We start from the raw sequence: 25,638 nt of genomic DNA on the forward strand, positions 1-25,638 counted from the left end.
GTCAGAGGGAACAGAGCTGCACAGCTTCCTCTATGAAATAGTGACTGCAACCAGGTACTGAACATCCATCCTCTTGATTTGAATAGGGGGGCGGATGTGCAGTACCTAGCCATGACCACTATTCAGTCGATGGAGCTGTTCAGCTCTGCCATTGAGCAGGAACAGCTGATGGGTGTAGGTGCTTACTGTCGCATCCCCATCGATCAGTCATTTATGACTTATCCTAAGGATAGGCCATCAATGTTAAATTCTTGTACAACCCCTTTAATTTGGTGCAAAGTTAAGATGATTGAAATCTAAACATTTTCTCCAAAAAAATAAGATAAATCAGCACTTTAAAGGGAATGTGTCACAATTTTTTAATTTTTTTAAAATTATAATTCCACTGTAAGAACTCGCCACCGGAGGGCAGCTCTGAGCGGTAAGAGCAGTGCTATGGCGGCGCCTTCTTCCAGTGGTGAGAACAGCTCGGTAGCCTGGCATTAGTAGTACAATGTCCGCTGTCACCTGTGCTCTAAACACCGTGGTGTGTATCTAATTGCATCCTGCTCGACTTCCGCGCATCGAATCCCCGCCTGCCCAATGCCGTCCGTGCATCGAACCCCTGACACCCGATCCACTCTGCTGAGCCGCACATCTAATCCCAGTGCATGGTGCAGCAAGCAGAATTGGCGCTGTCCTCTGTGACACTGTCGACATGTCAGTATCACATTGCGGGCACCAACAAAATGTGTCTGCGCTGTGGATGGGAGAAGTAACATCAGACACATGCGAGCAGATCCCGCACACATACACTGCAGTCATAATCCGAGCTAGCGGTACACTAGGTTTTCATGGAAAATTTCAGCAGCTTCTCCTCCTATTATTTACAAGTGGGAAATATCAACTTTTTTTTTTCCATAGTTTATGCCATAAAAAAAAACAAACATTTTTTTTTTTAAATTAAAACATTAATACTTTTACATTTTTTTTTTTTTCAATTGTTGGAAAATTGTTGTTTATGACACGCTCCCTTTTTTAAATGGGTTGTTCGCTCTTCAGGAAATTGACACTGGGTGCAGTTTGGCATTAAAAAAAAGAAACCAAACTGTACTTTCAATCCCCTGGTGAGCATCCGCTGCGGCTTCTGATGTCTGGCATTCGCCGGGGTACCGACGTCACATTGACTGAGCAGGAGCCAGTCAGTGACTCTGGGTGGGGTCCACGTTCTGCCTACACTGTCACAGCTGCTGAGCTTACTGGCTGTCAATGTGAGGTCAGCAATGCAGCCAGTGTCAGATACTGGGAACGGTGGCAGAGACTCAGTGGCGGACCTGGGGATGGTGAGTACAATGCAAGGTTGTTTTTTTTTTTTTACCCAACCAGTAACAAATATTTCCTGTAAGTGATATCCCTTTTAATGGTCTTGTTGCTGTGAAATGACAAGGAATCCTGCCTCTTGTGGTAATTATAATGTTTCCCCCCCTCCCCTGTACGTCACAGTGCCCTGTGACATGTAGTTGCTGCGGCAAGATCCCGCACCTGTGCACTTCACTTTTTACAGATGGCGAACTTGTACTATGCAGTCATAGTACTGCAGGGATCTTGTGCGCAGGCGCCGGGAAGTCACAGTAACTCGCCTGTGCTGCGCATAAGATCCCTGCAGTACTATGACCAAAGGTGGGAAGAAGTTTTCCTTCTGTAAAAAAGTGAAGTGCGCTGGATCTGTGACATGCAAGGGAGGGTGGAAACATTATAATTCACACAGGAGGCAGGATTTTTGCCCCGGGCCCGCAAGCATCAGAAACTTCAATGAATAAAAAGACGTTTTACGGCAACAAGACCTCTAATATGAAGCATACAGGTAGGTATAGATTCACATTTCTATCACCTGTATGCCCATATTAGAGGTCAGATAAGTGCAAGGGGGTGACAGATTCCCTTTAATTTTTGTTGAGTACATATATATGTAAGGAGATGGGCATATTGCCCACGTTCCCCCTTGAAGAATATGTAAATTGTAATGTGAATTGTGACTTGGGTTAATGATGTTGATAATGTGTGGTGTTTGACAGTAGGGAGAGTTTAATGGTTGGAACTAGCCCAGAGTGGGAGGGGATATGGGTAAAAATGGCACCAAAGTTTGTCACACAATTTCTGCTGAACGTGGAAATACCCCATTTGTGGCTGTACAGTACTGCTTAGTCACACGGTGAGACTCTGAACGGAAGGAGCGCTATTTCACTCTTGGAGAACAAATTGTTTGCAGACTCCATATACAGAGCCCCTAAGTGCCAGAAGAGAAGACTGCCCCCTCAAGTGACCCCATTTTGGAAATTACACCCCTCTGGGAATTTATCTACAGGTGTAGTGACGATTTGACTCCATTGGTGTTTTCCAGAAAAAAGCAGCAGTGGATGTTGCTAAGTGAAAATTGCAAACCTGCCATTGTAGTGCCCGTCCATTGTGCCCAGCTCATGCTTCTGGAGACATGGTCCCCGTAAATTAACTGGGATCTCATCACTATAAAGATGCCACACGTGGATGCTTACTGTGGTTTAGGCACACTGTGGGGCTCAGAAGGAAGGGCGGCATTTGGATTTTGGAGTGTGGAATTCGCTGGATTTCTTTGGGGGGGGGGCGAGGAGCTATTTAGCATTTTCAGAGCCTTTGTGCTACCAGTAATGTGGAAGCCCCCTATATTTCCATTGACAGATGACGGACCTGAGTGGGGGACTTGCTTTTTTTTTGTGGATTGATTTGAAGGTTTTGCTCGGAGCATTTTACATAACCGTTTGGATCACATTTATACTGTGCTCTACGCTGAGCACTTACTTTGGGGTTTGGCTCTAAATCTCCGAATGATGTGATTCAGGTGGAACCCCCGAGGGAATACTTTCACTATAATGAGGCAGCTGGACTCCGTCTGGCCTCTGTTCAGCGGTGTACATCTTTTTAAAAGTGCACAAAACTGCGGCCGACGGTGCTTTTATGAAGGCAAAAAAGACTGATACTGCCAGATCGTAGGTCAGATGGCATCCACAGTGCCTCCATCTGCCTCATTACAGGGAATCTTCCGCCGGGGGTTCTGTCTGAATCTCACGTATTTCAGAGATTTTCATGGAAACTCCGGTGTAAGCGCTCAGCGCAGAACGCAGGATAAATGTGAGCCGAGCCTTACTGCGATTGTTGGGACACAAAATGAACACCTCAAATAGTAGATGAAGAATTAGTTTTATTTATTTTTTACGCCGTTTCTCATGCAGTATAAGTGATTAGACAGCTTTATTCTTCTGGTTAGTACGATTAAACTCCTACCACATTTACCGTATTTTGCGGACTATAAGACGCATCCCAAATTTTGAGGAGGAAAATAGGAAAAAAATGTTTTTAAATAAAATGGTGGTGTGTCTTATCCATCTTACAGTAGCTTACTGGGGTGAATCTGTGGCAGTGGAGCGGGGTCACAGGAGGCAGGGTCGCTGCGTCAGGAGGCCGGCGGCAGGAGTGGGGCGATGCTGTGGGCCCCGGGCTCTGAGGAAGGGGTGTCACGGTGCTGTGAGGCGGGAGACAAAGTCCCAATATGCGCTTGTGCCGCCTCCGGCGGCCATTTTCCCGAAACTCACAGCAGGGGAATTAATGAGAAAGGGACCCCGCTTAGTGCCGACATATTAGAAGAACCCAGGGCCCGCAGCCTTGCAGCGCCATGACACCCCCTCCTCCCATCCCGAGGCCCGCAGCATCACCCCACTCCTGCCCCTGCCGGCCTTCTGAAGCAGCAACCCTGCTCCACCACCGCCAATTCCCCTGGTAATTTTAGGGGGGGGGGGGAGTGCGTCTTCTAATCTGAAAAATACGGTAAACCATTTTTTATGGCGCTTTTCTATAAATTAGTTTTTATTGTGTAAAATAAATAAATAAAAAAAAAAGTAAAACTTTGCATAGGTTTAATCTGAGAGCTATAGCGTTTTTTGTATTTTTCGGCTGTATGGCGGCTTGTTTTTTGCGGCACAAGATGGCGTTTTCAGCGGTACCATTTTTATTTGCATTCGTCTTTTTTATCGCATTTTATTCACTTTTGTTCGGTGGCATGATGAAAAAGCATTGTTTTTTGCCTCGTTTTTTATGGTGTTCAGTGAAGGGGTTAACTAGTATGACAGTTTGATAGGTCGGGTCATTTTACACTTGGCAAGCCAAATGTGTGTGTGTGTATATATATATATATATATATATATATATATATATATATATATATATATATATATAATATAATATTTTACTTAATTTTATTTTTTTTTACAGGTTTCTTCTCCTTTGTTTTTGTTTTGAACTTTGTCCCTCTATGGGACTGTAACTTGCATTATACCAGTGATCAGAGTGATAATGAATTGCAATGCTATAGACCGGTCAGTGCTGCACTGACACTTCATCGGTCAGGAACTCCTTCCCTTCCATGACGTATAGATACATCGAATGTTGTGAAGGGGTTAATAATGTTTTATTTAACTCAAAATTAAAAGTTCTGCAACTTTAGGAAATCTATTTTTTTTTCTCCGTTCCTCACTGGTTTTAGTATTTGAATGGAAATATTGTTGTACTTTGAGTGCTCGGCTCATAAAAGGTTTAATGTCAGTTTTGTCACTTTTTGCTACTGCAAAATCGATTAAAATATAAAAGTAAATGTACCTACAAAGCTCTGTTGTAATGAGTTATATACCTGTGTCAGAACTTGGGGGTGAGGTCATGTGCAGGCTTCACTTCTGACCGCAAGGTCAACACGCGGCAAAACCGTACGTCCCATCGGAATATCATTCCAAAACTTTTTTTTTTTTTTTCTTTCCCTGCCTTCCACTTGTAATAAATAGCGCGGCGGTCTTTGCTTTTCAACACAGTACATAAAACATGAGTATACTGAAAAATACAGCCAGGACGCTGTCATACCACAGGCCGTTATGTTTCATAGACTTGTCCGATTTTCTTGTGTTTCTGGAAATATATGTAACTACAAACATATTTATGCTTTGGGTTTTAGATGCACAATATTATTTATATATTTTGTATTTTTGCATATGAATAACGAGTTTTGTGACTGATCATTTAATATTTTGTTTGCATTTATATATAGGGGCACTATCGCTTCTGTGAAGCCCTTTTCCTACTCGGGGAAACAGGACGTGCCGTGTCCTCAAATAAAAAGGCCCAGGACTTATGCCGATACTGCCCTGATGGCATCCGAGATCTGATCCAGCAACAAGAAAAAATCGTAAAAGATGTGGAGTTGACATTAGGTGGGATACAATACAGTTTTAGTACTTTTATGTGGATTCCTTTCTTTGGTGGCTGTTCACATTGCGTTATCCTCCCTGGTCAGGACTGTGTTGGGGGGGGGAGGGGGGGTGTTTCCATCTGAATGTCAAAAATAAAATGGGATTTCAGTTGATCCCCAGACTGAGCCATTGAGTGTAATGGCCAAATGGAGTCAACCGGTAAACTACATTTGGACTTTAAGACATACCACCATTTTCTTTCCAAATTTTGGGGGAGGGGCGGGGGGAGTGCATTTTGTAGTCCGAAAAATACAGCAATCCATCCAAATCCACCGATATTGGATGACAGTCCAGTATATGGGGGACAACCCAGCTCTTTCCATACAAGTAATGTCGGGTGAGAGAAGGATCTGGGCTGTTGGGGATCTGGGGAAAGAATTTTCTTACTTCTGATATTAAAAATTTGGTAAATTTTGCAGCTGACATGGAAAGTTAAGAAAACTATGAGATGGATGGATTGAATCCCCTTTCCTCGACTGCCTAACCGGTGGGGGAGGGGAGGGTGTCGTCTTGAATAACTTCAGACCCACCTTTTATCGATCTTTCTCACTAGAAATAGCCAAGCAGAATGACTATTGTATAATTTTTCGTGTTTGTGGATGGAACCTTATTTGGCATCAAAACTTGTTTATTTGCTGTATCCGTCATGTATTTGATCCTTTTAGATTTCCTCTGTAAACTTTTTTTTCTTCCTTTCTTCAAACCAAATATTGATTTTTCTTTATCGCTTCATTGGGGGACACAGGACCATGGTGTATGCTGCTGTCGCTAGGAGGTTGACACTAGGCAAAAAAAGAGAAAAGCTCCTCCTCCGCAGTATACACCCGCCTACAGGTATCAAGCTCACCAGTTTAAGCTTCATGTCTGTAGGAGGTAGACCTGGATCCTACTGATCCAACCCTGTTGTGTTTTATTAATCCTTGTTCTTTATTTTTCAGATACAGCTCTTCAGAGTTAATAGGGAACACTGCGTCCCCTGTTATCCCCATTCTCAAGCGACCGAGAGAGCAGTGTGGCATTTCCCACATCGCCCACTCTCGGACCCGCTGGGCAGGACTTATCCCCTGTCACCCCCAGGGGGTCTCAGGGTGATTCCCGGTGGCCAATCCTCGCCTTTTCCCTACCCAAACCCCCTCCTCGGAGCGGCCTGGGAGGGAGACGGTGGTCACTACGGTGACATTCTCCCAGATTCTGGGGTTGACACAGTCTCCTGTACTCTCCAGGACCGGTCAGTGCGGGAAGGAGGAAGAGCCAGGATCCCCCCTATCCACGGAGGACCTCCGGTGTCCATCCTCAGAGGGGGAGAGGAAGAAGAGTACTCGGGAAAGGTACAATCCCTCCCTGCTGCCTCCTCATCCCCAAGTCCCTCACAACTCACGGCTATGGCACAGAGTTGCCTGCCAGCGGGCCCCGTAAATCCTGGGATATTAATGGGGGCATCACATTTCCCCGCCGACGCTCACTTACAGCAGCGCTTGGCCACGCCCCCTCTCCTCACAGGACATCAGGAAGCGAACCGGGGGCCTCGGACTCACAGCATAGCATGGCGTCCCCCAAAGCCCGCCCTTTCTCTGTCCTTTTTTGCGCGGCATTTCTGCCTGCGCTTTCTCTGTCAGGGGGCGGCTCGGGGTGGGCATTACTCTTTCCGGCGGGTATACGCCCCTCCCGGAAACTGGCCAATCAGGACCGAGGAGCAATATGACGCTTCCGTCACGCCCACTTTTATCCCGGGGGCCTATCAGCGGCCGAGTTCTTAAGCCCGCCCCCATCCCTTCTGCCTATCGGAGCCTTGGCTCCCCTAGCTTGCTCAGGGCAGCACGCTCTGCTCCGGCTCCGCCCCTCTACGCTGCTCTCTGTTCTGGCTCCGGCAGCATCATTCTGTCTGACTGCCTCATCACCGCAGCCCTGCTCCTGTCTCCGCGGCTCCGGACTTTGACGGGTAGGCCCTACTCTGGCACCTCCACAAACACAGGCTCCCTCCTCTGCAGTATTCCTGGTTAGGCACTTATGCCCAAACCCAGGGAGCTTTCTGTCCGTCCCGCTCACACAGTCACATACTACGCCTGTGCTCTTTGCAGTACTAAGTGGCCCGCCGGTCTGACAACGGCTTTCTGCTCAACCTGCAAGCCTCCCACCATGCTGGCACCCCAAGACCCCCCTGCCGCCCAGGACGAGGTAACTCCCCCTCCTCCGGAGTGGGCTGTTGCTATGTCCCAGTCTGTCTCTGACCTCACCAAGGTATTTCAATCTCTGGTGCAGGTCCTAGAACGCTTGCCCATGCTATCCACAGCCACCAGTGCTCCGAACCTCCCCACGGACAATTCACAGGCACCCCTGCCCCCTCCTCCTAAGGGCAGACCAAGGGCACGTTCTCCGAAACGGACTCACAAGTTCATCTTCCAGCTCTCCAGACTCCAAATTGCTCCCTGCATCTCACACCTCTTCCCCAGAGGTCGCTCTGGGATCAGACACTGCATCAGATTCTGACTCTGGATCCGACACAGACCAATATTCTAGAATCCAGGACATGGTTGACAGCCTTATATCGGCCGTCAATCAGACTCTGCATGTTAAAGAGGACGAGAGCCCTTCTCAGGACTACTCCGTTTCCTTCAAGAGAATCAAGCGCCCGGCACGCACCTTTTCTAACCATTCAGAATTTGATGGTGTCTTTCAGAAACAATGGGAATATCCAGAGAAGCACTTCACTGGAAAGAAACAGTTAGACATGATATACCCCTTTAACCACGACCTCGTCAGCAGATGGACGGAGTCCCCTTCTGTGGATCCTCCTGTCTCTCGGCTAAGAGGTTACTGTCCCTTCCAGACGGTTCTTCCCTCAAGGACACTATGGATAGACAGGTTGAGGCCTTGGCTAAGTCAGCCTTCGAGGCTGCTGGCACCTCCTTTTGTCCTTCCTTCGCCTCAACTTGGGTATCAAAAGCAGTCTCCGCATGGGACAAACAGCTTAGGCAGGGCATCCTCACCGGGGCTTCCCCAGACGATCTGGCTGACCTAGCGGATCAGATCGCCCACGCAGGGAAATATCTCCTCACGGTGTCCCTTGACGCCGCTACCTGTTCAGCACGCATCTCCAGCAATATCATCGCTATACGTAGGATTCTTTGGCTGAAGGCTTGGATCGCCGACCCGGCCTCCAAGAAATCACTAAAAAATCTCCCTTTTCAGGGCTCCAGACTGTTTGGGTCTAAATTAGACCAGATCATCTCTGATGCCACTGGGGCAAGAGCACTTCCCTTCCTCAGCCGAGACCTAATCGCCCCTTTCCTAGGAAACGTTCCCTTCAGTTACGGTCCTTTCGTCGGTTCGCTCAACCAGGACCCTCCTCTCAACAGGACCGTACCCCAGCACAGCAGGACAAACGTAAGCCTACTTTTTAGGCCCTCTCCCAACTGGCACGCAAAGGGTCGCTCTTCCAAGCCCTCTGGATCCCGATCACGATCCAACAGATTTTCCTCAGCATGACGGGTCACTCCCACCTGGGATTTCTCCGAGGGTGGGCGGCCGTCTACTTCTGTTCCGAGACCCTTGGGTATCGGCAATAGAGGATGCCTGGGTCAAGGAGATAGTGATTTCAGGATACAAGATCGAGTTCAACGCCATACCAGGAACACGATTTCTCAGGTCCCACCACCCGCATCCATCTCTACTTCCCGGTTTCCTTCAGGCCATTGCCACCCTTCTGCGCTCAGGAGTTCTAGTTCCAGTCCCCCTTCAAGAAAGGTGTTCGGGTTTCTACTCCAATCTTTTCGTCGTTCCAAAAAAGGACGGCTCACTACGTCCGATCCTAGACCTCAAACAACTAAACCGACAGGTACGCGAACGGCACTTCAGAATGTAATCAGGAGGTAATCGCCTCGATGGAGGCCGGGAAATATCTATGTTCAGTGGACATTCAGGATGCGTATCTTCATATCCCAATCTGCGCACCACATCACAAGTTCCTTCGATTTGCCTTTCAGAACGCACATTACCAGTTCACTTCTCTCCCCTTCGGCCTTGCCTCCGCCTCGAGGGTTTTCACAAAGGTAATGGCGACGGTCATGGCCATTCTTCGAGCCAGGGGGATTGTAATTATCCCCTACCTCGACGACCTAATGATCAAGGGTCCCACGTTCAGGGACTGCCTCCACAGTCTTCAGATCTCCCTGAACACGCTTTCTCGGTTAGTCTGGCTGATCAACACCGACAAATCCTCCCTGGTCCCATCTCAGTGCTTAACCTTTCTAGGGATGCTGTTCAACACGACCTATGCCCGGGTCCTTCTCCTGAGGGAAAAGATAAACTCTCTCCGTCGGGGGATTCACCTTCTCTCCGACCCAAGTCCACGCCGTCTTCGCGTGTGCATGAGTGTCTTGGGAAAAATGGTGGCAGCTATGGAAGCAGTGCCGTTTGCCCAGTTCCATGCCAGGCCTCTTCAACTGGCCCTTCTGTCGGCATGGGACAAGAACCCGTCGTCTCTAGATCGACGCATCAGGTTATCTCTTCATGTGAGAAGGTCATTAATATGGTGGACTCGTCCTTCTTCCTTCAGACCCGGGAGGTGATTCCTACCGCTTCGTTGGCAGGTGGTCACGACCGATGCCAGCCTCATCGGTTGGGGGCAGTCTTCCTCCACCACACAGCGGAGGGCCGTTGGAGTCTCCACGAAGCCTCCCTACCGATCAATATATTGGAGATAAGGGCAATTTACCTGGCATTGCGTCACTGGCAGGACATTCTTGCAGGGTTCCCAGTCCGCTTACAATCGGACAACGCCACGGCGGTGGCGTACATAAACCGTCAGGGAGGAACGCGCAGCAAGTCCGTCTTGAAAGAGGTGACGAGTGCTGGTTTGGGCCGAGAACACAGTTCCGGCAATCTCAGCAGTCCATATTCCGGGGGTCGACAATTGGGCGGCCGACTTCCTCAGTCGGCAGAGCCTTGCCTCAAGAGAATGGTCTCTCCATCCCGAGGTGTTCCATCAGATATGCTTACGGTGGGGCACGCCGGACGTCGACCTCATGGCGTCTCAGTTAAACCACAAAGTTCCATCCTTCGTAGCCTGGTCCCGCGATCCCCTTGCGATCGCTCAAGACGTGCTAGTCATCTCATGGTCTCCGTTCCAGCTGCCCTATCTTTTTCCCCCTCTACCATTGATCCCTCGAGTCATCAAAAAGATCAAGACAGAGGGAGTACCGGTAATTCTAATAGCCTCGGATTGGCCCAGACGCGTCTGGTACACAGATCTAGTAAACCTGCTCATCGACTCCCCCTGGAGACTGCCGGACTGTCTGGACATCCTCTCTTTGGGACCTATTCTTCATCAGAGTTCTCGTTCTCTGAATTTAATGGCATGGCCGTTGAGGCCGCAGTGTTGAGGAAGGCGGGTTTTGCGGACAACGTCATCCAGACCCTAATTAGTGCCAGGATACCCGCAACCTCGCGCATATAACACAGAACCTGGAGAGCCTTTTTTCGTCACTGTGAGAAGGATCAGCTAGCTTCCATGTCCTTTTCGCTACCGGTCATTTTGGCCTTCCTTCAGTCTGGCCTGGAGGCGGGACTCTCTCTGAGCACTCTCAAAGGCCAAGTTTCGGCCTTGTCCATTCTATTCCAATGTAACTTGGCTTTCCGTACTCGGGTCAAGACGTTTCTACAAGGGGTGGCTCACCTGGTGCCGCCTTATCGCCCCCCGGTGGATCCATGGGACCTTAATATGGTCCTGAGCGTCCTTCAACAGCCCCCGTTTGAACTCATTCAGGACATCTCAGCTTCTCTTCTCTCCTGGAATGTGGCTTTTCTGGTGGCCGTTACCTCTATTAGGAGGGTTGCAGAGCTCGCAGCCCTCTTGTCGGTCGCCTTTTCTGGTCTTCCATCAAGACAAGGTAGTGCTCAGGCCAGTGCCTTCTTTTTTGCCAAAAGTAGTCTCCTCTTTCCACATCAATGAGGACATTGTTTTGCCTTCCTTCTGTCCGGCCCCAGTGCACCCACGGGAGAAATCCCTGCATAAACTGGATCTGGTCAGAGCTCTACGTGTGTATCTTTCTAGAACGGCTTCCCTTCAGCGTTCGGACGCCCTGTTTGTCATCCCTGAAGGGCGTCGCAAGGGGCTTCCTGCTTCCAAGTCAACCATCGCCCGTTGGATACGTTCGACCATTTTGGAGGCATATCGCGTCTCGGACAAACCTCCCCCTCCGGGGGTAAGGGCTCACTCCACCCGGGTGGTGGGGGCCTCTTGGGCTGTTCGCCATCAGGCTTCAGCTTCTCAGATCTGTAAGGCCGCAACATGGTCTTCACTCCACACCTTTTCAAGGTTTTACAAGGTCCACACTTATTCATCGGCTGATGCCAGTCTTGGTCGGAAGGTTCTGCAGGCAGCGGTTGCCTGCATTCAGACCTAGTCTGTGGCTATCTTTTGTTCTCCCACCCTAGGGACTGCTTTTGGACGTCCATGGTCCTGTGTCCCCCAATGAAGCGATAAAGAAAGAGGGATATTTGGTACTCACCGTAAAATCTCTTTCTTAGAGCCTTCATTGGGGGACACAGCACCCTCCCTGATTTTTGGCATAGGTTCAGTGTTGGGCATCTAATTTTAGTTTTCACGGTTGTGCCCCGTTGGGCATTGCATAGTTAATTGTTTTATGTTCCTCCTACTGCTTTAGCCACTAACTGGTGGTGCCTGTAGGCGGGTGTATACTGCGGAGGAGGAGCTTTTTTCTTATTTTGCCTAGTGTCAACCTCCTAGCGACAACAGCATCCGCCCGTGGTCCTGTGTCCCCCAATTAAGGCTCCAAGAAAGAGATTTTACGGTGAGTACCAAAAATCCCTCTTTCTGCAGCATGTGGACAGCTGCAACACATGCAGAGGTTGCCTGTTTGTTAGGCAATCCCTGCATGTGAAGCGCAACAGAGCCGATACAGCAGAAAGGTTGGCTGAAGCACGCAGACACACGCAGGTGTCCAGAAGAGAGGGCGGTGGGTGGTCTGGCCCCCGACAACAGTAGAAGGGGCTTTTTATACAGTGTTAGACAAAGTAAACGACAAACTACGCCAAAAAGCGAATACATTTTAGAACAAAGAAGCAATGATAGAACATCTATGTGTATTGCGACAAACCCATTATAATCCTATAATCTCCACCTTCCTTTTAGCTAATGTCATTATTCACATAATTCTTCTAGCTACTCACATAAATCTTCAAAATTGACAGTTCTATGGTCCTGATTTCTTTACCAATTCAGCATCTATATCACTTCCATATAACACCACTTATTAATATCGCAGTCCCCTGCGGCTGTGCCCATTAGTCTCCCTGGAATCTGTCCATACTAATGGATATACTATATACTTCTATTCTGGGGAGAGCCGCGGCTGATTTAGCAAAGTTAGTTGATTGTCCACAATGGTTGCTGCCACATCATGGCTGTTCAGTATATTATGGTTGACCCTTCTCTTACGTCTGGCCCATCCTAAGCACCTATCTGGGGATGTGGTATGCCAAGAGATTTCAGCTCCGCTGCCTGCACACTTATAAATGCAGCTATTGAGGAGAACGACGCTGCGATCTAGGATCTGTATACGTATAGGGGCTCCTCAGCGGTAAACCACTTATCACTGCTTACGTCATGTTGGTGGCATACGATGAAGAGGGACCTGCAATGTATTTTCTAGAAAATTTTTGTGAAAAAATAAAAAATTCAGGACTAGATTTTTCCTGCATTTAAATTGGTATAAATAATCTAAAAATTGGGTAGATTAATATGGGGGGATAAAAAAAGGTACGTACCTTTGCTCGTATACACACTTTGTGATATACCGTAACTGTTATTTTTTCTTTTTTTTTTATTTTAGATGTAAAATTGAAGAAAAATTCTAAAAAGAAGAAAAGTAACAACGAGAAAAAGTGAGTAATCTGTATTACCATAGTAAGTAGTGATTTTTTTTTTCTTTCCTTGTTTTATGAGAGAACAGGAAATACAGGGGTTTAAAAAAATAAATATATATACACACACTTGGATACCGATATATCTAGTTTTTTTTCTCAATAAGCTTTCCAACAGTGCTCAGAATAGTAATAAAAAAAATTTAGATGGTGACCATTGTGTACAATAAATTTGTTAGGTGGATTTTTTTTTTTTATATATATATATTCATGCATAGATAATAAGGTTCAAATACCTTGTTGCCAGTGTATAGGAGAATGGTATCAAATCCATCTAATTGTGTTTGCTATTCCTTCTGGGGTACAATTTTAAAACTAGTTGGATAAAACGACTGCTAGTTTTTGCCTGATTATCGTGAAGTTGTAAGCAATAATGGTACCATCAGAATACCCCCCATTACTAGTGACAGTAAATGCACTCATTAAATCCTTGAATATATGTGATATCCATAGGACTCCCCCTCTGCTTAACCCCCCCCCCCCAGCGATCACTGGGTCCTGTAGAGCCCTATCTTCAATGCTTGGTCTCCGATCCATTTGTTGTCTATAGGACTTTTGAAAATAGTGGAGCGCTGCTCTCCCTGGTTGTCCCGTAATGAATGGACCAGAGGTTGGACATGCACACTTCAGCGTGGTTCTCTGCAAAGCGTGGTTCCTGTGATCCAGAGCCCAATAATCAGGAGTGCCAGTGTTCACACCTCCAGCATTTTTTATGGCTGGAGGTCAATTTATTCAGGTTGATGAGAACAATCTCTCATTAGCCAATATAAATTTGCCATTGATCAGACAACAATAAATGATCTTTTATGACTGCATGAAAAATCTGCATTATCAGCAGCACATGGTGCCGTGTAAAGAGTAAGTGTGCTGCCTGGAACGTATATTGAGACAGAACTAATGCTTTTAAGGCAGCCTGTCATAAGGTTCATGCTACCTGATTGACGGTAAACAAGAATCTACGATCTCACAATTATATCCAGTAATGTTTTACTCTGAAATGCTGTGGCGTCCTGATGGCTCTGGACTTTTCTCGCCGGGAATGATACTACAACCTTATCCAGTTGATCGCAGGCACCTCCCTTCTCGTCTTGACCTTCTTTTCGCAAGGTCCTCTATTCCATCCCACGTTATCTCAACTGCATTTAATGCCGTGGCTGTTGAATCTGAAATTCGGGTCTGTCTGACTCTACTATCGTGACTATGCTGAAGGTTTGTGTGTCCTTTCTGCAGGACTCACTTCCTTGTTCTACATCAAGACAAGGTGGACCCTACACCCCAAACCTTTCTTTCTTCCAAAAGTGGTCTCTGCCTTCCACATCAATGAGGACATCATTGTCCTCTCGTCTTCAGCTCGTTCATGTTATCGTTCTGGTTAGGACCATTAAGGCTTATGTCTTTCAATTCTCTTATCACGCAAGACCCTGTCAGCCTCCAAGACGAAGCTTTCAAGGCCAAGGACGTATCTTCACTAGTGATAATCGAGCATGCTCGTTGCTCGAGATTTATTAACATGCTCGGGCCAGAACCTATTATCTTCAGTGTGCTTGTGCTTTAAGTCGCTTCATGAACATGATTTGCGACTGTTTGACAGCTTTAATACATGTGAGTAATGCCTGTTTTTCCAGCATTCCTCACATGTATTAAAGTTGTCAAACAGTTGCAAATCATGTTCACGGAGCGTCGAAAACTTAAAGCCCGAGCACACTGAGGATAATAGGTGCTCGCCCGAGCATGCTCGTACATCTCGAGCAACGAGCATGCTCGATCATCATTAATCTTCACCCTTTCGGGTTACTGCTCATTCCACAAGGGTGGTTGTGGCCTCCTGGGCTGTCAAGCAGCTACAACCTGGTCCTCTGTCCACATCATTCCTCATGTTCTACAAACTACTCTATGGCGTCTGGTGATGCCAGATCGTGGTGCAAGGTGCTGCTGTATTCTCGCCGGTCCAAATGATCGTCTTTTGGGTATTTCCCACCCTTTGGGATTGCTTTAGGATGACCATGTCAGTGGAACATTTGTATGATCAGCTTTATCTTCTTTAGGCAAGTCCAATTATGTGTATTTTTCTTTTTCCTTCAAGGATTACAGAACAGCTTGCAGAAAATAAGGACTTGAAGGATGCACAAAGCAAATCACAAGATCTTCCGGATAAGGTTGGCATTTATATATGTATACATGTGTGTTTGTGTGTAATATATATTATTTTGTACTGTAGTTGTCATACACCTTTCGTTTGCAAGATTCTAGAGGACTTGTTGGCACAACTCGCATGTCTATTTTAGTAAAATGTTTCATTCTTCAAATATAATAATAGGGTGCATGGGTGTGTTTTCTTGGAACTAATTCATTGTGATATTCCTCTTATTCCTCCTGAAAATGTGTGAATAAATTGACAGGTTGGTGTTACCTTTTTCCTTGTCAGTGAGGTGTTTCAGCACTGATTGGGTAGATGAAATTCTGGGACGCGACACGTCCCAGTACAAGGAAAGGTAGAGCTAGCTAAAGTCTGGCTCATCTCAGCTCTTATCTGGCTTTATTATGCGTTGTATAGGACTTAAGAATAACCCTGTAAGTTATATTATGTTCATCATGGACATTGTCAGACAGGGCTCTTTTGCACTTTACTGCTACTTTAAAATTTGGCACTGTTCTTGGGATATTAACACTTTTCTTTGTAATTTGTTGACTTGGAGACCGACCACTGCTTCTTTCTAACCTGTAAGCACTGTGCTAAAGCTAAGTCAGAATTAGCCCCAAAACAATGCTCAGAAGTTCAAAAGAAAAATGCTTGAAGGCTCTTCGTATGTTCTTGTGTCTAGCAGTGGCGCTCAGTCTCTGAGGCAGCTAGAAAAGTTTTAAGTTCTCGTTAATAGCATTGGGGACTCAGTACCATGGTTCTAGGCCGCTGGGAGGCTGGTACAAGGTAAGAAAAAAAATGCCCGGCTGCTGTGCCGTCTCCTAGGACACTAGGCAGCTCTGTTTTAGCCTAATGTTCTTAGGAGGCAGTCACAATATTCTCAGGTCTGCTGCACTTTTTATTTTTTGCCCGTTTTAAGGTGGCCTGGATGGTCTAGTACCTTCCTTGGCATAGCCCAGGGATAACACACCATGTAGCCCACAGTAGTGTACATCCCTGCGGGGCGCCTATATTACACTGGTCACCCGCTCTCTCAATCGCTGCCCCGCAGTGAAGTGCCGATGTTGCCACTCCCCTCTTTTTTTTTGTGTGGTTGCTACTAACTAACGGATTTTCTTGCCTCTTTATTTCCCTTTCTCATTCCTAAGTTCCTTTCTTCTCGAAGAGGCTGCCATTGTGGTCTCCCATCCCCCAAATCCCCAGGGAGAATCTGCAGGCTGCAATTAACTTTACTTAAGGAGGCACCTTTTAGATGCCTTGGACTCAGCTGCCCACTGCAAACTTTTCCTGGTTGGACACGCTCCGGCGCGTCTCGCAGGCGCATTTACAGTGATTTTCCCCCACTTCCTCCCGACTTTTCGGCACTTCATTTTCTCTCCCTGGCTGTACCCAGACTCTGCCCCCTTAAGGCTTGAATTAGGCGTGTTCTTCGCATGTATGTATTGTAGGAGGGTTCTTCCCTTGCCACCAAAATCGCTCTCATAATCTTTCCTAAGGATCCCCATCGTCCTTCATGGATTCTTCTCTACTTTGTAAACGCCTCTGCAAGTGCCCTAAACTTAATCCTTCACGCAAAAATGATTTAGCAAGCCAATTGTTCTCCAAATTGTTGGCTATTTTATTACTCTACCCCGAAGACTTATGCAGTCCCTGACACAAAACTGAGTCACCCAATATCAGGTCTCTTCATTCTGGCAGGATTCTCCAAGAACGTGAAATGTTCACTTCTAGGCCTTCTAAGCTGGTCTGTTTCTCCCTTCCTTTCCTTCTTCCCCTGATAAAGAAACTCCTGCCCTCTCCAAAGCCTTTTTCTGTCTTGTGGATCATTCCAGCTCTGAAGCAGTCCAGGAAAACGGCTTCTAGTTATTGCTGCCCTGCGCTCTGTTTCATCCTGATGTTAAAGAGCTTTGGAAAATTTGTGTAAATCTGAGGATCTCAAATGGAATCTCTCCAGTTAGTGATCACCAAAGCCAGGAGGACATCGGCCTTATGGGTACACCCACAATGTGTTTTCTACATTATCATCCACAGATGTATCCAGTTAATTCCTCCATTTTTATTCCAGTTTGCTGCCCTCTCCTTGTTCTCAACAGTCCTTGGTCTTTTTCCTGGTCAATGTTCCCCCTCGGGGCACTTCTCTGGGCGATTGCAATAATCGCATACCTAGATCATCCTCTAGGAAAGGCCCCATCCAGAAAAGACAATAATTTAATGCTTTGGAGTTCATTGATTGAATTGTCAACTGTCAGAAGTCTCGCCTCACTCTGCATCTTACTGTGCAGACTTCCTTGGAATAATCCTCCACATGGAAGGTTGAGTTTTTTTTTTTTTTGTTCTACTCTTTCATTGGTAGTCGAGTCGTGGTCGCTTCTTGCACCCCCTTCCTTGCTCCCCCCCCCACCACCAGCCTACCTCAGTAGCTGATTTTGGCAGCATAGCTGTTCAGGCCTGGGTACTGAACTTAAGTGTTTTTTTTTTTCCTGGCTTCATTTATCCAAATCGTGAACTTCAGGCTGTCAGATTATTGCTGCCTCACCTAATGTCTTTCTTCTTTGGTACGTGCACCAGGATTTTCATCTCTATGGTTTCTCCCTTGATTTGGATGTCCGGATAAATACTTAAGTTCTAGAGGTTGGTCTGTATTGCCAAGTTTTTATCAATAAGGTTCGGATACGGCTTTAAAGAAGACAATCACTTGTAATATAATGCAATTTTATTTATAACAGTTAATTTGAAAGATAAAATACAGAATCAAAGGAATAGTATGATATTATGATATTGCGTACACTTTTGTAGATTCTAACGTACAAAGGTTAAATGCTTATAAAGGTTACATACTTACTATTAGATAGAAGAAGAAAAAAGATTTCCCTAGTAGCATGTACATCATCCGTTCGGAAACTTCAGCTGGAGAAGCGTTCAGCGATGGGCAGAGAATGCGTCCTAGGTTCTACACTGTGAAGAGGGTCCTCTTCACAGGTCCACAATGCTTCTGCCATAGCTGAATTCTTCAACAGCTTTTATATATTTTAGAAAAAGGCTTACACAACCTAATATTACATAAGCATGAAAGTTCATAGGTTGTTGTCCAACATTCCAATCCCGTGACAGTGGCCAGCTATCACAGATAAGCAATGCCGGACAAGACCTGTTCACGGACCATTCTACTTCTCTCATAATGTTTACATATAATAAAAGTAAATCCTACACCGGGTTATAAATCAGAGCAAGGTTTTCTTCCCAGACAGTATATTGTGTTAAGAAGCTATGTATCAGTGAGATACATTCACAGATAAAATATACCTTAACACAGAATATGAATTAAAGGTTGAATACATCATAATGGGTTTCAGATAGCCACTTATATTTTTGGTACTACAATAAGCTTCTCCATCTTAAGCCATATGCCTGTAGTCTTATTTACAATATTGTACAATCGTCTTGGTGTCTGGTTCTACCTCGGATCTCTCTTGGCAAACACAGCGTATACAAAGGCTAATTCCCTTCAGTAATAAAGATTAAACCTCAGGCTGTTAGCAAACTCAATCTAAAGCTATGTTTTAGTATGTCTGGACTAATGACCTCTAGTCTACTGAGGTAGGATACCTACAAATGCTGACATGTCCGGTTCCTATTTTCTTTTTCAATATGGATTTGAAATACAGGTTACAATACTATCCTCCAGTGGGTTTCGCAACGTGACCCTCCTTACTAGCATTCTGACCACCCTTGAGTTCCCTTCTCTATGAAGCAGGTTTCCCTCTCTTGAGCTGATCTGTGGTAGTGTCTCCCCCTGGATGGTGATGTGTCTTTGGGCTTTTTCCCGCTTCCCACAAGGTAAGGGGGGTTTACCTCTATGGCGGATGGCTTGTCTGTCATTTTAGACAGTTGGTTTGGGGCCTAAACCTTCCTTTTTTTTTTTTTGCCCCATCCGTAATGAAGAGGTGATCCTCATCCTATGTCATCCCTTCTCCTGAAGGTAGTTTATTAACTTTTTTCCAACAATAGTTTTGCGCTCCTCCTCCCATCCTCGGGAGGTTTTTTTTTCTTTGTCATTTGAATTGTTAGGCCTTTTGCTTGTACTCCTAGGTCCAGTTCGCCATCTTAATTCTCATTATTGCCCATGACTGGCTTTGCTAGCCTTCAGTCTTCCTTTTCCTAGTGGTTTTGGGCTACGTGTATTGTAGTCTTTTGGACCTGAGCTGCGTTCCTCCTTTTGAGTCCCACTCTGCCACCACCAGATTATCCTTCTCCAGGTCTACAGAGCTTTTGCCATGCTTTGGGCAGTCCACATGGTAAGTCTTTTATTTTATCTAATCCTGTTTCTTTTCATCACTGTTCTCGTTCTCCGATTTTAGGATTTCTTGTTTCTGGTTTTGTTTTATTCTTGCCCTCCTATTGCTTTTGGCACTAAACTGAGCTACCTAAAGTCCTAGTAGAAGGTATAGCTTACCAGGCTGAGCAAACATGCTTTTTCTTTAATTTCCCCTATCCCTACCTATTGCTAGTGTCAGGGCCTACACCCACTGTATTGTGTTCCCTAATGTATTCAACGAGAAAAGGATTTTACCTTAAAGGGGTATTCCCATCTCCAGGATCCTATCTCAATACGTAGCAGGTGTAATAATAATAATATTATCTAATACCTCCAATTAGAAATGTAGTATAGTTCTTCTAATTTGCTATGTCTCTTTCCTCATGTACAGGCATTGCAAGACCTTAGGTATCCATGGTTACGACCACTGATATAGTGACAGCTAGTTGCTAGTGGTCATAACCATGGATACCTAAGGTCCTGCAATGCCTGTACATGAGGAAAGAGATATAGCGAATCAGAAGAACTATACTACATTTCTAATTGGAAGTATTTTCTAATATTATTGTTATTACACCTACTACATATTGGGATAGGATCTTGGAGATGGGAATACCCCTTTTAAGTGCAAATATTTAATAATTTCAATAACTCCTGAAATTTTTAACAGGCAGCAAATTGCAAAACTGATTTTATTTAAAAGCATTGTCCAACAATATCCATTTATGAAGATGGCAATAACCCTTTTAATTGTTTATTTTTCACTAAAAACTGAGTGCTAGGTCATGAAAAAATAATATGTAGATGCAGAATAACTAATTGCTTTGCTATACATTTGTTTTTCTTTCCTCATGTAAGATGAGAACTTTAAAAGGATTGCTGGACTCGTGTCCTTGGCCATTTTTTTTCAGATTGATTTATATATGGTGTTTTTGTATATCATGTTTTTTTATTTTTTTTCTGGGGGAAAGAAATGAGAACCCCCCCCCCCAAAAAAAAACAAAAAACAAACAAAACCTTGCCTTTTATTTTCCAGTGTTTATCATGAAGTATAATTAATATTTAAAAATTTTTACAGATGTGGTCATATCAGTTATGCTCAGAAGTATGAATTGAATTATATTTCTTAATTATTGTGTAGTTTTTTTTTTTGTTTTTTTTTTGGACTCTGTGATGCACTTTTTAGCAACAAAAACTCTTGTGAAGAAATGTGTGTGTCTTATAAGGATTGAGCATACTTCTTTACACTGCCAGGAATTTTTAATCAGTAGGAAATGTTTTTCCTTTGTTATTTTCTGCTGTCTAAACCTGGGATCCCTGTAGTCTGAAAAATTCAGTACTTGTTCAGATCTTTTTTGATACTCTTATATACAAGGCAGATGTCTATATGGACTTAAGAAGTGTGTGCCTCGTATTAAAAACCAGCTAGAGTAAAATGCACCAAATTTATGAAGTTTTATTTATTATACTTATATAGCGCCATTAATTCCACAGCTCTTTACATACATTATCATCACTGTCCCCATTAGGGCTCACAATCTATATTCCCTATCAGGATGTCTTTGGAGTGTGGGAGGAAACCGGAGAACCCGGAGGAAACCCACGCAAACACGAGGAGAACATACAAAACATCTCTTTATCGTGTCCAATATGTCGCCCATGGAGTTTATAGCTAATAGCTGATGGTATCCAAGGCTCCAGATGTTCTCCTCAACAAAAAAAAAAGTTTGATTACAGCAGGGGTAGGGAACCTCCGGCCCGCGAGCTGTAAATTAAGTCCTTTTCTCCGGCCCCTAGGCAGATTCCTGGGGGCTTAAGTGCTCGGGCCGGTGGCCAGCAAGATGTCGGTCATGGGCCCTTTTAATTACTCCTTGCAGCGTGAGCTCGCAAACGGTGTATGAAATAATAGATTACGTCTTTAGGCTGGCCAGTGTCAGTGTGAGGATGTACTTTGTGGGCAGAATCCGCGCATTCTGCATTCCCATCCCACCACCTGTAGTGTATATAGACCAGCCCCTCCGGTGACACTGGGCGCTCCGTCGGCCCCTCCGGTGACACTGGGCGCTCCGTCGGCCCCTCCGGTGACACTGGGCGCTCCGTCGGCCCCTCCGGTGACACTGGGCGCTTCGTCGCCGACTATTGTCTTATAGGAGTAGGATGCAATATACATTTGTCATTTGAGTATAATGATAAACAAATATAACCATCTTGACTCTGACCGGTACATAGAAGAATAACCTTTACATTCTAAGAAATTGTCAGTAAATTTATCAAGTCTCTTATAGAAGCACTAATGGCCTGGGGAGGATCCTCTCTCTGTGGGGATCTGATCCATGGACCCCATATTTTATCAAATTTATTTGGGCATTTCCTGTTTTTATAAATAAAGTGTTCAAAGGACAATATTATATTTGTGAGTTTAATCCACATAGCGCTGCTCGGAGGACGTCCAGCTATCGGACGGCAATCGCTTTTCTTGAAATAGAGATTCTTCTAAGAATATATGAGAGTAAAACGGCCACTACTCTTTGTCAAAAATACCAAACAGACATATTATAGGTTCTAATGGTACATTTAGAATGGAGGATAGAGAAGAAACTACATCCTTCCAAAAAAGATTGATAACTGGGCATTACCATATCATATGCCAAAAATCCATTTCAGAGGTTACTGCCGCTCACTTCACTGCGAGCCGGGACAATGAACTGCGGTGAACACAATGAGATCACCTTGAGAATTTTCTTATGTCAATTTTTTCCTGGGGTCCCCCTGTAATCTGGCCAGTAAACGCTAATCAAACAGCTGTGGGCTGTTATTAATAGCCAGGGAACACGTTGGCCTAATGGCTAGTAAAATCAGCCCCCAGTGGTCGGCTTTCCCTCTGCTGGTTATGAAAACTACACGGGAGCCCATCGAAGTAGCGACAATAACACATGCAAAGCACTGATTATATAGATATCAACGACATTTGTATATATCGATCTATCATCTGTTCTCCCTCCTGCAAGTCCTGTGTTGTTACATTTCTTGCAATTATACTTTAAAAATATATTTTTTAAATATCATCTGTTTTTTCCCTGGACAAAACAAGGACGCTGCATACGGACACACGGACGCTGCATACGGACACACGGACGCGGCATACGGACACACGGACGCTGCCACATACGGACACACAGACGCTGCCACATACGGACACACAGACGCTGCCGCATACGGACACACGGATGCTGCCGCATACGGACACACGGATGCTGCCGCATACGGACACACGGATGCTGCCGCATACGGACACACGGATGCTGCCGCATACGGACACACGGATGCTGCCGCATACGGACACACGGATGCTGCCGCATACGGACACACGGATGCTGCCGCATACGGACACACGGATGCTGCCGCATACGGACACACGGATGCTGCCGCATACGGACACACGGATGTCACATGCGGACACACGGACACTGCATACGGACAGACTGTCCAGTTTATAAGTAAACCGGAGTAGCCACCAAAGTGATCAATCAACTCTATGGCTCTGTGTACTGTAATATCCAGAGAAGAGGCGATAACGGATCATCTGCATATAACGCTAAGCGATCTTCCCCCGATAAATGTTTCACCCCTTGATAAATTTCGTCCGATCTAATAGGTATAGATAGCGGGTCCATCACTAATGCAAATAATAAAGGGAACAGAGCTATCTGATTGACTGTTGGAGTCATAATTCTTACCAAGTAACCCACGGGCCAGTGGAAAATGGATATTCTGTCTATTATCCTAAAATGGCAGGCTCCCAAGAAACGTTTATTTTTCTCTTTTAGTAGGTTGCTCGCTTGCTTCATGTGCGGATGCGAGTTGGACTCTGGTTTTTCTGGATGGATCGGTATTTTTCTGTTTGTATGTTTTTGTAAGTTGTATGATTATAGCTTGTGCTGCACAGTTCTGCCGCCCGTATGGATTACAGTGATCTTGTATGGAAAAGGGGGTATTATCATAGCCTTGTATTTGGGAACCGGAGTTATGTTAAAGCTTGTCATATGTATCCTGTCCATCCCCTATGCGTTATATCCTAATGGCTAACCAAGTAAAATTCCTTTCTTGGAACGTGAGAGGGTTGGGAGACCCCTTAAAGAGGACGGCTGTCATGGAATATATACGGGGAAATTCACCAGCAGTGGTATGTCTGCAGGAAACGCATCTAGAAAAAAGTAATATAGCGGTCCTGAAGGGTTCATGGATCAGCCATAGTTTTCATTCTACCTTTTCAAGTTACTCGAGGGGCGTCAGTATTTTAGTACATAGATCTATCTCTTTTGAATTGATATCCGCTAAGGTGGATGAGGAGGGCAGATTCATTGGGATTCATTGTAGAATATTCACCAAAGAATTATTACTAGTGGCAGTCTACATTCCCCCTCCCTATAATAATATCATTATGAAGGAAATTGCGTCACTCATAGACAAAGTACCGGGGGTCCCTGTGCTATGCATGGGAGATTTTAACAATATTGTACACCCATACTGGGATAGATTCAGATCAGACACCGCTACAGAGGCTACCCCCATAACTAAGTTTGGTGAGCTCCTATCAGAGTTATCCTTGACTGATATATGGCGTCTTAAATATCCCAAAACACAACAATTCTCCTGCTACTCTAAATCACATAGCACCCTCTCCCGCATAGATTTAGTACTGGGAACAGAACACATTCTCCCTTTAGTGGAAAGGATGGAATATTTACCTAGAGTACTGTCGGACCACTCACCCCTGATGATGTCTTTTGCCCAGATTGGAAGCTACCCTTACTAGATGGTCCGTGAATCCCTTTTGGTTGCAAATCATAGACACAAATTTGATTACATCAGCTCTTCAAAACTATTTTATAGAAAATAACGGCTCTGTGATGCAGAACTCACTATGGGACGCTATGAAGGCCTGTCTGAGGGGGGTCCTGATACAAGCTATCAATAGATCCAAGACTAAAACTAACCAATTTGGGGAATTCTTGCAAGACAGGGTTAGACTCAAGGAAAATAAATTTGTCCAATCAGGTACAGAGGAGGACCTAATGACCTGGAAAGAGGCACAGGAGGCATACTCCACACACATTAGGGAGAAGGCCAAGAATAAGCGACTATTTTCCCAAACACATTTTTATGAAGAAGGGGAAAAGGCCGGGCATTTACTGGCTATGATTGCAAGGGCTCAAATAGGGACATCCTTTATAGGCTCTTTAACCCCTTCCCGACCCGTGTCACACCGTCTGTGACATGGAAAACTGTTCGTTCCCGACCCATGTCACAGCGTGTGTGACATGGAGGGATCGCGCCCCTGCAGCGCCTGCGAGCGGGGTCGCTCAGGTGTCACAGTTGCTACTGCAACTGGACATCCTGAAGTCGACCCCACGGGGGGTGGATTAACCCCCCCATGCCTGGGACCCCTCCGATTGGCAGTTTCATTTTCACTTTTAGTGAAACTGCCAATCGGAATGAATTAAATATTTCACCAATGAAAATTGGTGAAATATTTAAATCTGGGCATGGCCTGATGCTTACAGCATCAGCCATTGGCTGGGGGGAGTGTCACCTCTGTCCCCCCCTCCCCCCAGATCTGATTGGGGGGCTAGCGTCACATGGATACTAGCCCCAATCAGATGTGGAGGGAGTTGTTAATGATGGCCGCAACTGCCCAGCTCCTACCCGTCCATGGATCGTGTGCAGCCGTTGTGGACCCTCTGCTGCTGCCCAGTGGACCCTCTGCTGCTGCCCAGTGGACCCTCTGCTGCTGCGCACGTGGATCGCTTCTTCCGCCGCCGATCGTCTGCTGCCGCCGCTGATCCGCAGCAGGTAGTATTGCACCCACTCCCCCCGACTCTCCACTCCCCCCGATCCCCCCTCCACCCCCCCTCCACCCCAGTCCCAATTTC

At 45.6% G+C, this 25,638-nt stretch overlaps 1 protein-coding gene across 3 annotated transcripts in view; it reads left to right on the forward strand.

Moving 5' to 3' along the window:
* TTC3 (tetratricopeptide repeat domain 3) overlaps window positions 1-25,638 on the forward strand; it is a 167,987-nt gene that overhangs the window by 34,682 nt on the left and 107,667 nt on the right. For all 3 annotated transcript variants that reach the window (XM_073668397.1, XM_073668395.1, XM_073668396.1), the window contains exons 12-14: window positions 5,105-5,267; window positions 13,160-13,211; window positions 15,334-15,406. In XM_073668397.1, coding sequence (XP_073524498.1) covers window positions 5,105-5,267; window positions 13,160-13,211; window positions 15,334-15,406 — 288 coding nt within the window. The remainder of the gene's footprint in view (window positions 1-5,104; window positions 5,268-13,159; window positions 13,212-15,333; window positions 15,407-25,638) is intronic.

Source organism: Phyllobates terribilis, unplaced genomic scaffold, assembly GCF_046119375.1.
Source record: "Phyllobates terribilis strain yellow unplaced genomic scaffold, ASM4611937v1 Scaffold_2__4_contigs__length_985480577, whole genome shotgun sequence".
In the NCBI taxonomy this organism is placed as follows: domain Eukaryota; kingdom Metazoa; phylum Chordata; class Amphibia; order Anura; family Dendrobatidae; genus Phyllobates; species Phyllobates terribilis.